The sequence below is a fragment of the Chiloscyllium plagiosum genome, unplaced genomic scaffold (assembly GCF_037043375.1).
Source record: "Chiloscyllium plagiosum isolate Xiang-an unplaced genomic scaffold, Cpla_swu_hap1 HiC_scaffold_31, whole genome shotgun sequence".
In the NCBI taxonomy this organism is placed as follows: Eukaryota; Metazoa; Chordata; class Chondrichthyes; order Orectolobiformes; family Hemiscylliidae; genus Chiloscyllium; species Chiloscyllium plagiosum.
The window spans coordinates 47,653,731-47,669,137 of NW_028270169.1; the positions used below are offsets into that span (position 1 = coordinate 47,653,731).

The 15,407-nt window shown below is 41.2% G+C and overlaps 1 protein-coding gene across 10 annotated transcripts in view; it reads left to right on the forward strand.

Moving 5' to 3' along the window:
* Positions 1-15,407, forward strand: part of gtf2ird1 (GTF2I repeat domain containing 1) — a 214,990-nt gene that overhangs the window by 114,252 nt on the left and 85,331 nt on the right. For all 10 annotated transcript variants that reach the window (XM_087977507.1, XM_087977503.1, XM_087977502.1 and 7 more), the window contains one exon: positions 4,615-4,723. In XM_087977507.1, the coding sequence (XP_087833633.1) occupies positions 4,615-4,723 (109 nt within the window). The remainder of the gene's footprint in view (positions 1-4,614; positions 4,724-15,407) is intronic.

Genomic DNA, 15,407 nt, shown 5'->3' on the forward strand with positions numbered 1-15,407 from the left:
TCTTGCCATTATGATGCTTTTTGCTACTCTCCTTGGATGTCCCCTGAAAAACAAAAATCATCTCCCTGGCTTCAGAGTTGTGTAGCATTAATCTGGGAAAGAGAGCATCTAATCGCAAATCTATCCAGCAAATGAAATAAATGACAAGCTGCTGGTCAACTATGACGCAGAGAAAGACATGACCTCCCCTCCTCGAAAGGGCTGAGTTGGCCTCCTTACTCCAGGGGTATGGGCACACTAAAAGCACCGTGTTCGAATTCACTCCACAAGCCTGCAGGCAGCCACAAAAAGGCAGCTGCTTTAATTGTTTTCTCTGTGTCATTTCATATCCCTTGAGGGTGTGGCTGTATTTCAGGCGTGGAAGGGAACGGTGTGACGCCCTGAGGTTTACAACAGATAAACAGCATAACTTGATACTTGCACAGTTTATACAACCCTTTTAATCTTGTTAAACCTGCTGTGGCAATGCTTTCATGTTCTGTAATTTGATCATTCATTGTGAAAGAGATTTTCAAATATAACCCATGTTTATGTCAAGCCAACATCAGACGTGAGGCATTCCATGCCATGCTAATGTTCTAAAGAATTCAAGAGAAGCCTTCAAGTGAAATGAATTATTTGTCAAGAACATAATGAGAATGTTGTCCAAAGGAGCCAGTGTAAAACCAATGGCCAAACAGCACCCTGCTATATTGCACCTTTCTATGATTTAATGATATTTGAGTTATAATTTCTTATTGACAATATAACTAGGTATGACACCATGATGCAAACTTAATTTCATTGACAAATTGGTTTAATTGGCTGTGTGGTGTAACATTCTTTGTGTAATAGAAGCTCCATATTAGAATACACAGAACGTTGTTCATTGTAGACAGAAAAAACATGTATATATGTTGCACCTGTTTCAACTCAACCAAACAGGCAACCATCATTCACTAATTCAATTCTTCAGGCAATGTCCTGTCCAACCAGAATCAATCTGCCTGATTTAAAATTCAAAGCATGGCAGTTAAGTGTCAATCATCATTAATTGCTGCATTCTCCATTGAAATGCCTCTACCAATCAAAGTCCACTTGCCAACCAGTCAGCGCACTCCTCTCAAGTTGTATAAATGTTTGTCTTTCCATTAAATTGTTATTCTTTCAAATTGTCTGGATGAGTGCAAGATGAAAAGCATTGAATTTTTTCAGCAATATTCAAACTGTTTTAAGTTAGGGATAATGCATCCTCTGGATATCATCATAGAGACACCTTTACATATTTATAAAAAATATAAAATTTCATTAGAACCAGAGAACTGGTGGGCAGCTAATGTTATTCTGATACTCTAGGGAACTACAGACAGGTCAGCTTAACAGTAGGAATGATAATGGAAGCTTCACTTCAAAATGTAATAGAAAACATTTAGAAATCAAAAGTATATCATTAAGAATAGTCAACAAGTACTTCAAAAGTGAAGGTCATGGTTAAACAAATATGTATTCTTTTGAGAAGTTAACGGTAATGAGGGAAATGTAAAATGCTTAGATTATAAAAAGGCCTTTAATGAGGTACCATATGGTCAAATCAAGCAGTCAATAAGAACATAAACAGGGGCAGGAGCAGGCCATCTGGCCCTGGAGCCTGCTCCACCATTCAGTAAGGTCACAGCTGATCTTATAGCAGACTCAGCTTCGCTTACCCACCCGCTCATCGTAACCCTTAATTCCTTCACTGTTCAAAAATCTATCTTTTGCCTTAAAATCATTCAACGAGGTAGCCTCAAATACTTCAATGGGCAGGGAATTCCACAGACACTCAACCCTCTGGGTGAAGAAGTTCCTCCTCAACTCAGTCCTAAATCTACTCCCCTTTATTTTGAGGGTATGCCCCCTAGTTGTAGTTTCATCTGTCAGTGGAAACAGTCTCCCTGCTTCTCTCCTATCTATTCCCTTCATAGCTTTATAAGTTTTTACAACCCCCCCTCCTTCTAAATTCCACTGAACATCGTCCTGGTCTACTCAATCTCTCCTCTAAACAAAAACCCAGTTACAAACTAAAATAAATAATACTCCAGTTGCTGGAAGGTGAGGGTGGTTTGTTCCACAGGAATTAATGCGGGAAACAATGTCATTCACAATTTACAAACGATTCACGTTTTGAAACTGGAAGTAAAATTTCAAAATATATGGATGATGCCAATTTCTAGCTATTGTTAATATTGAAGACAATTGCAACAAATTACTTGCAGTTTGAACATGTTATTGATAATGAAGTTAAATGTAAATAAACGGTGCATTTTGGTAGCAGGAATATGGGGTGCATATTCTGAAAATAGGGGTCTAAATTGGATAGTGAGGCAAAGAGTCATAGAGCTTTCTGGGATACAGGTTCTCCATCATTAGAAGTGGTAACAGGTTAACAGGGGCATGAGGATGCCAACAAAGGACTAGGTTTCTTTCTCTGTGGTAGAATTTGGAAACAAAGCAGTTCTACTAAGTTTGCGTCTAACTCTGTTCACACACAATTGATGGACCTTTTGGGTCTCGTTCTTTTCAAACAGGGTAGAGTTAGCTGGAGCTGAAATGCAAAGAAGTTTTGTGCAGATCGTAACACTAACTGAGAGGCTTTAACTATGAGGAACAAACGAACAGATCAACGCTTTTTGTCTATATCAGGATCTCAATAGGGTAGACATAGAGAAAATGGGCCTGTCTAAGCTCCCCATTTCGATAGGAATCTAGCCCCAGTCTCCGCATGCAGTAGGTGGTGGGAAAACCTATTTGACCTCATTCTCACCCATCTACCTGCCAAAAGTGTATCCTACCCTATGCCAGTTTTGGTCAGGATGACCACCTCGTTGTCCTTGTGGCAACAAAGTCGCATCTTCATACTGAGGACATGCTCCATTACGTTGTTTGGCACTAATATTGTGTGAAATGGAATAGTTTCAGAACAAGTCTAGCAGTTCAAACCTGGACATTAACCATGAGGGGAAGTGGGTTATCAACAACAGCTGAATTGTTCAACTACAGGCTGTAACCCCATGGCCCAGCTTATCCCTCACTCAATTATTACCATCAAGTTGGGAACCAACCTGGTTCAATGAGGCATGCAGGAGATTGTGGGGAAGCAGCACCAGACAGACCTAGAAATGAGTTGCCAACCCAGTAAAAATAAACACAGGATACATGCTTCTTGAACAGCAGAAACAACATGCCTTAGACAGAGGTAAGTGACCCTATAAGCACTGAACAGACCAAGACTCTACAGTCCTGCTACATCCAGTCATGAATTGTGGTGGGCAATTAATTAACTAAGCCCTTCCTGAAGAAGGGCTCATGCCCAAAATGTCGATTCTCCTGCTCCTTGGATGCTGCCTGACCTGCTGCGCTTTTCCAGCAACACATTTTCAGTTCTGATCTCCAGCATCTGCAGTCCTCACGTTCTCCTAAATTAATTAACTAAGCCAAGGGAGAGGCTCCAAACAATGGCAGAGCCATTTGTGTTTTAAACGGACAATCCTTTTTTGAAGCAGTGACCATTTGCTCTACATATTTCCTCAAAAGGAAACATCTTTTCAACATCAGCCTCGAAAAGCCCCTCAAAATCACACCTGTTTCAGTTAATCACCTCCCTAACCCCAGCAGATACAATAAGAGTCATGCAGCATGGAAACAGACCCTTTGATCCAACCAATCCATAATCCTAAACTAAACTAGTCCAACCTGCTTGCGCTTGGCCCATATCCTCCGAATATTTCTTATTCATGTTCTTATCCAAATGTCTTTTAAACATTGTAACTGAATCTGCATCCACCACTTCCTCTAGAAGCTCATTCCATCAGTTTAGCCTATCTAATTTTCCCTCATAAAGCAACTAGCCAATTCCAGATATTAGCCTAGTAAATATTCTTTGAACTGCTGCCAATGTATTGTTATTCTTTTTTAAGGAGTTGTTAATACAGTACACAGTATTATCCGATCTGGTCTCATTAATGGCCTGTATAACTGAAGCATAATCATTTGATTTTTATATTCAATTCTCATTGAAGCAAATGATAACATTCTAATAGCTTTCCAAATTATTTACTGTGCCTGTATATTAACTTTTTACAATTCATGATATGTGGCTCCTTCTGCACCTCTGATCGCTGTAAGCTTTCACTATTTAAATAATATGTTTCTTTTTTATTCTGCTAAAATGGACAAGTTCACATTTTCTGCATAATACTCCATTTGCCACCTCTCTCAATCTGCCCGTGTCCCCACATACAGAGTATTGCCAGTCAGTTTCTCTGATTTATCTAATACTAATGGCTCAAAATTACATCATTTTGTTTGAATTGACAATGTCAGTACAATGTAAATAGGTCCACTTCTCTCCTCATTGCCCACTGATTTTAGTGCAGTTTAATGACCAAATTAGAATCAATATTTTATTTAAATGTTGTGCTTTCTTGCAACCTGTGCAGAAAAACATTGTTAAAATTAATTCTTCAAAACTTAGCAAACCTTTGAGAAAATGCTCTCCTATCTGCTTTGTTCAATTGTTTTCTCTCGTTGGGAATCTCATAACCAAGCAGCTCTTGCAAAGGCAGCTTAAGAATATGAATGTTCTGTTTGTTCTAGGAAACAAGTACATACGGGATGGTTCCAAACCAGACAGCCATTCTCCGTTGGATGAGGAGTCCCACAGAACAATAGCATTGGACATGACCCCAAAGAACCACATTTGCAGGTAGGAAATGGCTAACTTTATCAACTTCTAATGTGAGCAATCATTAACAAAGATGGAACTTGCCTTTATGTAACAACTTCAGGACATCCAAAGCAATATATTACCATTGAGCTACTCTTTGAAGTGTATTCATCATTTATTGGGCAAAATACTGATCCAATCCATTAAACAGTGCAACTCAATGATTCATAATGAGATTTGTTTTTAATGAGGACATTTAATTCATTTAGTAGTGAATTCCCAGAGCTTTTCATGTATTTGAGTAGTGTTGTGGAATTTTTGTTTATCCGCCTGAGAGCTTCAGCTTGCCCATTTCATCAAAAGATGGTACCTCTGACAGTGCAGCACTTCCTCAGTCCTGTACCAGCCAGCCTTGATTTTCAAGCCACTGGTGTGAATCCTTACTTTACTGCTCCCACGAAAACTGTGGCTGATAGCTAATTAATCACTTCTTCTTATGATTGAAGTCCCACCATCGATAATCTTATCCTCTTGTCATTCATTAATGTAACATCGATCACCAAGCAAATGATCCAAAAATGTATTAGAGCACTTTTATATTGTAAAAGTTTTTTCATATCACCTGTATTATAGCCACCCAGGCTAATTTAATGCACATTGGTTTGCTTCTAAATCATGTCTGCTTCTACAAATTACCATGTGGACTCCAATCAGCCTTTCTCTTTGCTTTGTTATCCTAATTGTACAAGGCTCCCACGCTGATGGAATGCGAGTAAGGCTGATTGGAGTCCACATGGTAATTTGTAGAAGCAGACATGAGTCTTAATGAATACTTTCCATTGTTCTTCAAGAAGATGGAGTTCAATGTAGGTAAGTGTGAGGTGATTCACTTTGGTAAGAGTAACAAAAAGATTGGGTACTGGGCTAATGGTCAGATACTTGGTAGTGTGGATGAGCAGAGGGATCTTGGTGTCCATGTACACAGATCTCTGAAAGTTGCCACCCAGGTAAATAGTGCGGTGAAGAAGGCATATGGCGTACTGGCTATTATTGGTAGAGGAATTGAGTTCCGGAGCCCTGAGGTCATGTTGCAGTTGTATAAGATTCTGGTGCGGCTGCATCTGGAGCATTGTGTGCAGTTTTGGTCGCCATACTATAGGAAGGATGTGGAGGCACTGGAACGGGTGCAGAGGAGGTTTACCAGGATATTGCCTGGTATGGTAGGAAGATCGTATGAGGAAAGGCTGAGGCACTTGGGGCTGTTTTCATTGGAGAAAAGAAGGTTTAGGGGTGACTTGATAGAGGTGTACAAGATGATTAGGGGTTTAGATAGGGTTGACCATGAGAACCTTTTTCCACGTATGGAGTCAGCTTTTTCCACGTATGGAGGGGGCATAGCTTTAAATTAAGGAGTGGTAGGTATAGGACAGATGTTAGGGGTAGGTTCTTTACTCAGCGAGTCGTGAGTTCATGGAATGCACTGCCAGTAGCAGTGGTGGACTCTCCCTCTTTATGGGCATTTAAATGGACATTGGATAGGTTTATGGAGGATAGTGGGCTAGTGTAGGTTAGGTGGGCTTGGATCGGCGCAACATCGAGGGCCAAAGAGCCTGTACTGCGCTGTTTTTTTTCTATGTTTCTAAGAAGGGAGCAACACAGGCATTCAGGATGAAGAGTGTGAAATATTGAATGGAGGATAAAGAGGTTAGCATCCTTGAGAGTGAATAAATTGCCAGGCCTGGATTACATGAATTCCAAGCTGATGAGATGAACAAGAGAGGAAAGAACAGACCCTGACCATCGTTGCACAATTCTTTCTGGCTACAGGCACAGTGCTGTTAATGTAATGCTGTGGCTTAAAAGGGAGGAAGAGATCTTTTGTGTAATTAAAGGTCAGTCAGCCTAATCTCAGTACTGCACAAAACCATTGGAAAAACCTCTAAGGGACACTTCAAACTGTCATTTCGAGAGACACAGTTTAGCAAAGCACAGATTTGTGAAGGGTAGGTGCTGTTTAACTAACTTGCTTGAACGTTTTTACATTAATGAGGGTAGCATGGATTTTAGAAAGACTTTTGGCAAGGCGGTCCATGGAGGACAAGCCCAAAACATGAGATCCAGTGGTAAATGACAAGGGTTGGATCCAAAATAAGTTAAATGGAAGCAAAAGGTTTTGTTCAGTGCATGTTTCTTGACTTGGTTATTTGTAGTGGGGTTCCACAGAGTGCAATGACTTGATTTTAGGTTAAAAATCTGAGCCTTAAACTCAGGAAAAAAAAAATTGCCAATGATGCAAAAATTGATTTTGTGGTTGATAATGAGGAAGAAAGCTGTTGATTGTCGGGAGTTATCAATGTCGAGATTGTGTTGCTGGAAAAGCACAGCAGGTCAGGCAGCATCTGAGGGCACGCTCGACTCTGGTCTGCTGCATCTGCTGTCCTCACTTTCTCCTGGGAGGTATCAATGGACTGGTCAAGTAGGCAGAAAAGTGGCAATTTGCAGAAGTGAGAGTTAATGTCTTTGGGAAAGGCAAACATGACAGTGACATGCACAATAAACAGTGGGATCCTGAGAATTGCAGAGAAACAGCAGGACCTTTTGAATATGTGACTGCAGAACCCTGAAGGTAGCAAAACAGGTAGTAGTTTATGTGTGGTCTGCCCCAGAGAAAGGATTGTCTGCTGGTGCTTTATCATGAGTTGTTTTTTCTTGGCAAGTTTTGTTGGTGGGTGGTTTCAATGTCTTTCACAGGGATAGGGGGAGCAGGCTGCCTCAGCCAGAACAGAAATTGAACCTGCGCAGTTGGAGATTTTCCTGAACCTGTGCTAAGCCATCAAGCTAACTTGTGCCCCAGGGCATGTGTATAATGCACTTAAGAAGGAAAGTGTAATACTTTCCTATATTAGTCTGAACAGAGAAATAAGGTAAAGGAAGCTATGCGAGAACTGCATAAAAGATGAGTTAGGCCAGTTTTGGTTATCATGTTACAGATGGATGTGACAGGACTGCAGCACATGCTGAGGATATTTGTGGGAGTGTTGCTAGAAAGTGAGAATTTCAGCTTTAAAAAAAGTTGGAAGAGATGAGAGTTACTTTCCTTGCAAGAGATAAGTCTGAAGATTTATCTGAGGTGTTTAAAATTGAAGAGCCTGTGTAAAATGGACAGGAAGAATAGAGAGGTCAGTAGCTCGGAGGCATGATTTAAATTCATGGTAGGGGGTTAAAAGGTGGAGTGCGAGGAGGTTTCTTTTTCGCCCAGAGCATGGGGGAGGATCAGGAATTCACTGCCTGATAGGGTGGCAGAGGCAGAAACTCTCAACATTTTTCATTAAATCTTAGATCTGCATTCAATGCTGCAGCCTTCAGGTACACAAAGAGCAAGGGTTGGAAATGGGATTAGGCTGAGTATTAGACATGGCTAGCAAAGACATGGTCAGCAGAATGGTCTCCTGTGTCATAAATGGTCTATTTTCAGGTCTAGCAACTGCCTCCAATCTCTCACAACAACTCAATGTTTCGAAAGTGCACTCTGTACTAAACAAAATTACCTTTATAGGCTACTATCGATATTTTTTCACACTTGTAGCACTTTAAAATTGGTACAAAATATTAAGAGTTGCGGAAATAATTTTCCACAAAGATGTGACTTATCACAGATGAATATTAACTTTAGTACAATATACAAGTAATATTTAGATTAGATTAGATTACTTACAGTGTGGAAACAGGCCCTTCGGCCCAACAAGTCCACACCGACCCTCCGAAGAATGACCCTCCAAAGAGCAATCCACCCAGACCATTCTCCTACATTTACCCCTTCAGCTAACACTACGGGCAATTTCAGTATCTACTCTTCATGAGTTTAAAGATGATCAAACCAATCTTTCCTGCTCTATAGCAAGCTCATAGCAAAAGATTGAATCTGCCATGCATATTTGAGAGAGTTATAAAACTGCCTGAATTAGTTCACCTCCGGACTATCTGAAAAAGTGCAATCCAAATTATATGATGCTTAACCAAGCCAACAAATCACAAAAAGACCATAGTGTTAACCAGCTGAAGTGTAGTGAAATATGACATTGAACACAAAATTCCATCAACCTAACATTACTTTATTTGACAAAACTCTGTGATCCCATTATTCCTACCAGGCAGTTAATGATTGAGGATTCCTTTCAGATGCACGATTGTAGGGATTCTATAATATGTTTCTATAATTCATCAAAATCCTATTAACATGAGCATGGTCCATCTGAGTCTCAGCATGAGCTGGCTTTGTTGAGTGATGAGTTTATCCCAAGGTCCAAGGTTGCAGTACAGCTTGGTAATGGCCACATTTGCAGTACAGCTTTTAATAAGATTAGCTTTACAATTATAGGTAAAGTGTCACACATATCTCTCCACAAGCAGGCTATCTATTTGTGACATGGATTTAAAAGGTACCACTCTACCTTTTTGTCATGTTCTATCTCATGAGAAATGCTCATGATATTGTCACTACATGGTATTATCTGACCTAAGGATATATCAATCTCATGCTCCTCCTTACCCTGAGATTGTTTGAAGCATGACATGCTATTGAAAACGTGCTACTCTGCTGTCATCTAATACCTTCATATTAGTCCAGACACTTAAGTGTCTGTGAATTGAATGTCTGTACATAGAATCATGGATCTGTACAGCACAGAAACAGACCCTTTAGTCCAACGCATCCATGCTGACTAGATGTCCGAAAGTAATCCAGTCCCATTTGCCAGCACTTGGCCCATATCACTTTAAACCTTTCCTGTTCATATACCCATCCAGCTGTTTTTTAAATATTGTAATTGTACCAGCCTCAGCCACTTCATCTGGCAGCTCATTCCATACACGCAACACCCCCTGCGTGAATAGGTTGCCCTTTGGGTTCCTTTTAAATCTTTCCTCTCTCATCTTAAACCTATGCCCTCTACTTTTGGACTCCCCCACCGTGCTGAAAAGACCTTGACTAATCACCCTATCCATGCCCCTCATGATGTTATAAACCTCTATAAGGTCACCCCTCAGCCTCTGACGCTCCAGGGAAAACAGCCCCAGCCTATTCAGTCTCTCCCCATAGCTTAAATCCTCCAACCCTGGCAACATTCTTTAAATCTTTTCTGAACCCTTTCAAGTTTCACAACATCCTTCCAATAGGAAGGAGACCAGAATTGCACGCAATATTCCAAAAGTGGCCGAACCAATGTTCTTTACAGCCGCAACATGTCTTCCCAACTCCTGTACTCAATACTCTGACCAATAAAGGAAAACATACCAAACACCTTCTTCACTATCCTATCTACCTACGACTCCACTTTCAAGGAGCTATGAACCCGCACTCCAAGGTCTCTCTGTTAAGCAACACTCCCTAGGACCTTACTATTAAGTGTATAGGTCCTGCTAAGATTTGCTTTCCCAAAATGCAGCACCTCGCATTTATCTGAATTAAACTCCATCTGCCACTCATCAGCCCATTGGCCCATCTGATCAAGATCCTGTTATAATCTGAGCTAACCTTCTTCGCTGTCCACTACACCTCCAATTTTGGTGTCATCTGTGAACTTACTAACTGTACCTCTTATGCTCACATCCAAATCATTTATGTAAATGATGAAAAGTAGTGGACCCAGCACCAATCCTTGTGGCAATCCACTGGTCACAGGCCTCCAGTCTGAAAGACAACCTTTCACCACCACCCTCTGTCTTCTACCTTCGAGCCAGTTCTGTATCCAAATGGCTAGTTGATTCTGTATTCCATGAGATCTAACCTTGTTAACTAATCTGCCATAGGAACCTTGTCGAACGCCTTACCGAAGTCCATACAGATCACATCCACCGCTCTGCCCTCATCAATCCTCTTTGTTACTTCTTCAAAAAACTTAATCAAGTTCGTGAGATATGATTTCCCACACACAAAGCCATGTTGACTATCTCTAATCAGTCCTTGCCTTTCCAAATACATGTAACAACTTGCCCACCATTGACGTCAGGCTCACCAGTCTATAGTTCCCTGGCTTGTCTTTACCATCTTTGTTCAATAGTGGCACCACGTTAGCCAACCTCCAGTCTTCTGGCACCTCAGCTGTGATTATCATTAATACAATAATATCAGCAAGGGGCCCAGCAATCACTTCCCTATCTTCCCACAGAGTTCTTGGGTACACCTGATCAGGTCCTGGGGATTTATCCACTTTATGCACTTCAAGATATCCAGCACTTCCTCTTCTGTAATATGGACATTTTTCAAGATGTCACCATCCATTTCCCTACACTCTGTATCTTCCATGTCCCTCTCCACAATTAACACTGATGCAAAATACTCATTTAGTATCTCCCCCTTCTCTTTCGGCTCCACACAAAGGCCACCTTGCTGATCTTTGAGGGGCCCTATTTTCTCCCCAGTTAGTCATTAAACTTACACAGAAACATTCTGATTTAGCTGAAGTTAAGAATGGCTTTAATTATTTTATTAACAAAGAAGTCCCATCTAAAATGAGGCAGAACCCATTGATGCCTACAAATACAATCATTCAATGCTTTCTCAAGGTAACATTTCACTGAGATGTGTAAGAAGCTCTAATAGAGGACTTGATTAATTAGACAAAGGTCAGGATTCAGTTGTTCCTTCCCTTTGGCTGCATAAATTGTGATATCAATAGTTATAGAATCATAGAAATGAACTGTATAGAACCAGACCCTTCGGTCCAACTCATCCATGCTGCCCAGATATCCTAAAGTAATCTAGTCCCATTTGCCAGCACTTGGCCCATATCCCTCTAAACCCTTACTATTCATATACCCATCCCGATGCCTTTTAAAAGTTGTAATTGTACCAGCCTCCACCATTTCCTCTGGCAGCTCCTTCCATACACGCACCACCCTTTGCGTGAAAAAGTTGCCCCTTAGCTCCCTTTTGAAATCTTTCCCCTTTCACTCTAAACCCATGCCCTTTAGTTCTGGGCTCCCCAACCCCAGGGAAAAGACCTTGTCTATTTACCCTATCCATGCCCCTCATAATTTTATAAACCTCTATTAAGGTCACCCCTCAGCCCAGGGAAAACAGCCTCAGCCAATTCAGCCTCTCCCTATAGCTCAAATCCTCCAACCCTGGCAACATCCTTTAAATCGTTTCTGAACCCTTTCAAGTTTCACAACATCCTTCCGATAGGAAGGAGACCAGAATTGCACGCAATATTCCAGAAGTGGCCTAACCAATGTCCTGTATATTCACATGACCTCCCAACTCCTATACTCAATACTCTGACCAATAAAGGAAAGCATACTAAACACTTTCTTCTCCCTGAGACTCCACTTTCAAGGAACTGTCAACCTGAACTCCAACAGTCCCCAGGACCTTACCATAAAGTGTGTAAGTCTTGCCCTGATTTGCCTTTCAAAAGTGCAGCACCTCACATTTGTCTAAATTAAACTCCACTTGCCAATCTTTGGTCCATTGGCCTATCTGATCAAGATCCTATTGTACTCTGAGGTAGCCTTCTTTGCTGTCCACTACATGTCCAATTTTGGTGTCATCTTCAAACTTACTAACTATACCTCTTCCTATGTTCACATTCCAAATCATTTATATAGATGATGAAAAGCAGTGAACCCAGTGCCAATCCTTATGGCACACCATTGGTCACAAAGACTTTTTATAACACATTAGCCAATTTATAGATAGTTGTTCAAAGATGTTATTACTCACCTCTGACGCTGGTTGGTCTTGTGCCCAGACCTCCTGGCCCAGAGGCAGAGACACTACCACTCTGCTACAAGTGTTCTTGATTCTTTGGCCTTTTTAAAAAAAAAAGTAATGTATTTTTCTAATCAACCTGTTCTGAGATGTTATCACATACCTCTGGAGCAGGTCGAACCTGAACCAAGTCCTCTTGGTCCAGAGGTAGGGACGCTACCACTGCTCCACAAGCACCTTTTGATTCTTTGGTTCTAGCTAATGGCTTTAATCAGGAGCAAGCGCTGAAGTTAAGTTTGCTGAAAAGTTTCTCTGCTTTTAGTTCAAAATCGCAAAGATTTTGTTTTTTCCCCAGACTACATAGTATGTCCTTTGTTCATAGTGTTCCCAGAATAATTCCTGGCATAGCAAAAATGAAGACGGTGCCTTCTATTTCTTGAATATATGTTCATTTCTTCTCACAGTGTGGATATTAGGGGCAGTACCAGATGTTATTATCCATTTCCTGCTGTCCTGAGGAAGTGATAGTGGCCTTCCAGTGTGACGAGGTGCTGGAGCACTGCACAGGATTGTGTCAGATTGGTGTGGGACTGTAATCATGGATAGACTAGACCAGCCGGAACAGCAGCTTTCTTCTCCTAAAAGACCTGAATATACCAGTTCAGCTCTTATGGGTTTCTGTTCATTTTTACTGACACTAACTGGTTATTTCCAAATTTAATCATGGAATCCCTACAGTGTGGAAATAGGCCCTTCGGCCCAACAAGTCCATACAGACCCTCCAAAGAGTAATCCACCCGAACCCATTCCTCTACGTTTAACCCCTGACTGATGCACTTAACCTACACATCTCTGAACACTATGGGCAATTTAGTACTGCCAATTCATCTAACCTGCACATCTTTGGACCATGGAAGGAAACCAGAGCGCCCGCAGGACACCCGCGCAGACACTGGGAAAATGTACAAACCCCACACAGTCACCCAATGCTGGGATCGAACCTGGGTCCCTGGTGCTGTGAGGCAGCAGTGCTAATCTCTGAACCACCATGCCGTCCAATTCTGAAATTGAATTCAGCTTCTTATGTTAGGATTTGAGCTCATATTCTTGGGAATATCAGTCAGAATCTCTGGATTACTACTTCACTAATGTGACTAGTAGCCCAACCAAAGGGGGCTGGTTAACAGGCTCTAGTATTTTACCCAAGTTGCTGGTGCTCATATATGAGAGTTGTCTTCAGTTGGAGAAGAGCTCAATTCTGATCTCACTGTGCATTCATGCTGAGGGTTATTGAATAATGAAGAGGGATTGGGGTTCTGATTGTTAACCCCTCTCACAGCCCAAGCTCCTGAGAACAACTGTGATACCTGGCCCCAACTTCTCAGTGAAAGGGCAGATGCTTGTACACAGTGGTCTGTACTAATGCAAACCTGGCATAGCCTTTCTCCAGTTATTACGAACATTCAGCCATTCATGCCAGAATGAAAGGAATCTTTGAGAAAGTGCTTGGTGAATACTTGGTTTAGAATCATTTTGGATTTTTGCCTGTTGCTCATCCCCAAGTTGCCTGCCCCACCCAGTAAAAAAACCTTTCCTTCGCATTTCTAATGCATCTCTGACAAAAAAAACTTCCTAGTGAATGTAAACACAGCAATTTGTCTGCATATTAATTGCCTGTTTCTGTCAAAGCAAGACCGTTCAAGCTTTAAGTAAACTCCCTGTCCCAATTTTCCTTCTAAACGCACACAGCCTGGTAATTTATTCCCATCTGAATGCGTCGCCATCTGGTTTGGTGCCAAGGCAACTAACATAATGCACAATTATTGGACTATTTTTTCCCCTCCCAATAGAGAAGGGAGATGTACCAAACACATGGTCAACCCTCCTTCAATTCAAATCTTTTCGTCCAGTATGTTGTGGAGGTTACAGTCTTAATACAATGGTGATAGTACTGGTGCTTGCTGTTATTTGTAGATAAATAACGCATTGTTTCTGCAAACGCGTGATTAGCAACTTTTGGACAGTTGGATTTATCCAAGTTTTGCCTCTTCATCATTAGCCTAATGAAAACCTCACAATGGAAATACACTGAATGCAGTGTAGGTGCTTAATTTACTTGGTAGATTGGGACTAGACTCACCACAGAATATAGAGGTTTGTTATCTCCAGCATAAACATCCTATTAACCACATGCTAAGTGTTAATTATTGCCAATTAACCTTTCTAGAACTAGAAATTACCCTTTCAAACAATTGTAGGTAAAATCTCCTTCAGTAGAGTATTAATTGTTGCCTTTTTCAATTGTTATGTGAACGTTTTTTAAAAATACCTTTAGTCAAGCGCAAAGACAGAATAGAAAAATAATCAGTTTTTTTCTTTTTCTGTTGCTGATTCAAAATTGAATTATCCACTCTAATGTGTATTTCCTCCTTGGGTCCTGCCCTGGTAATTTCACAGTCCTTCAATTGGATAAGTTAAAGATAGTCCCCATTTCTAGGCCTGTCCATTCAGGTCCAAGATTCCATTTCCCCAACTATACCACTATCAGATTTCAGTAACTGATTGTGAAAAGTGTTTTCACCTTGAAAATTTCAGGGGCGAGTACAGCAAACAGAAGATACAGCACGGTGGCTCAGTAGTTAGCACTGGTGCCTCACAGTGACAGGGACCCGGGTTCGATTCCAGCCTCAGGTGACTGACTGTGTGCAGTTTGCACATTCTCCCTGTGTCTGCGTGGGTTTCCTCCGGGTGCTCCGGTGTCCTCCCACAGTCCAAAGATGTGCAGGTCAGGTGAACTGGCCATGCTAAATTGCCAATAGTGTTCAGGGATGTGTAGGTTAGGTGCATTAGTCATGGGAAATGTAGAGTAACAGGGTAGGGGGAATGGGTCTGGGTGGGATACTCTTCGGAGGGTTAGTATAGACATGTTGGACCAAATGGCTTGTTTTCACATCGTAGGGATTCTACAATTTCTATGATACCGTTGGAAGCTCTGATGCCTGACGTAAACAG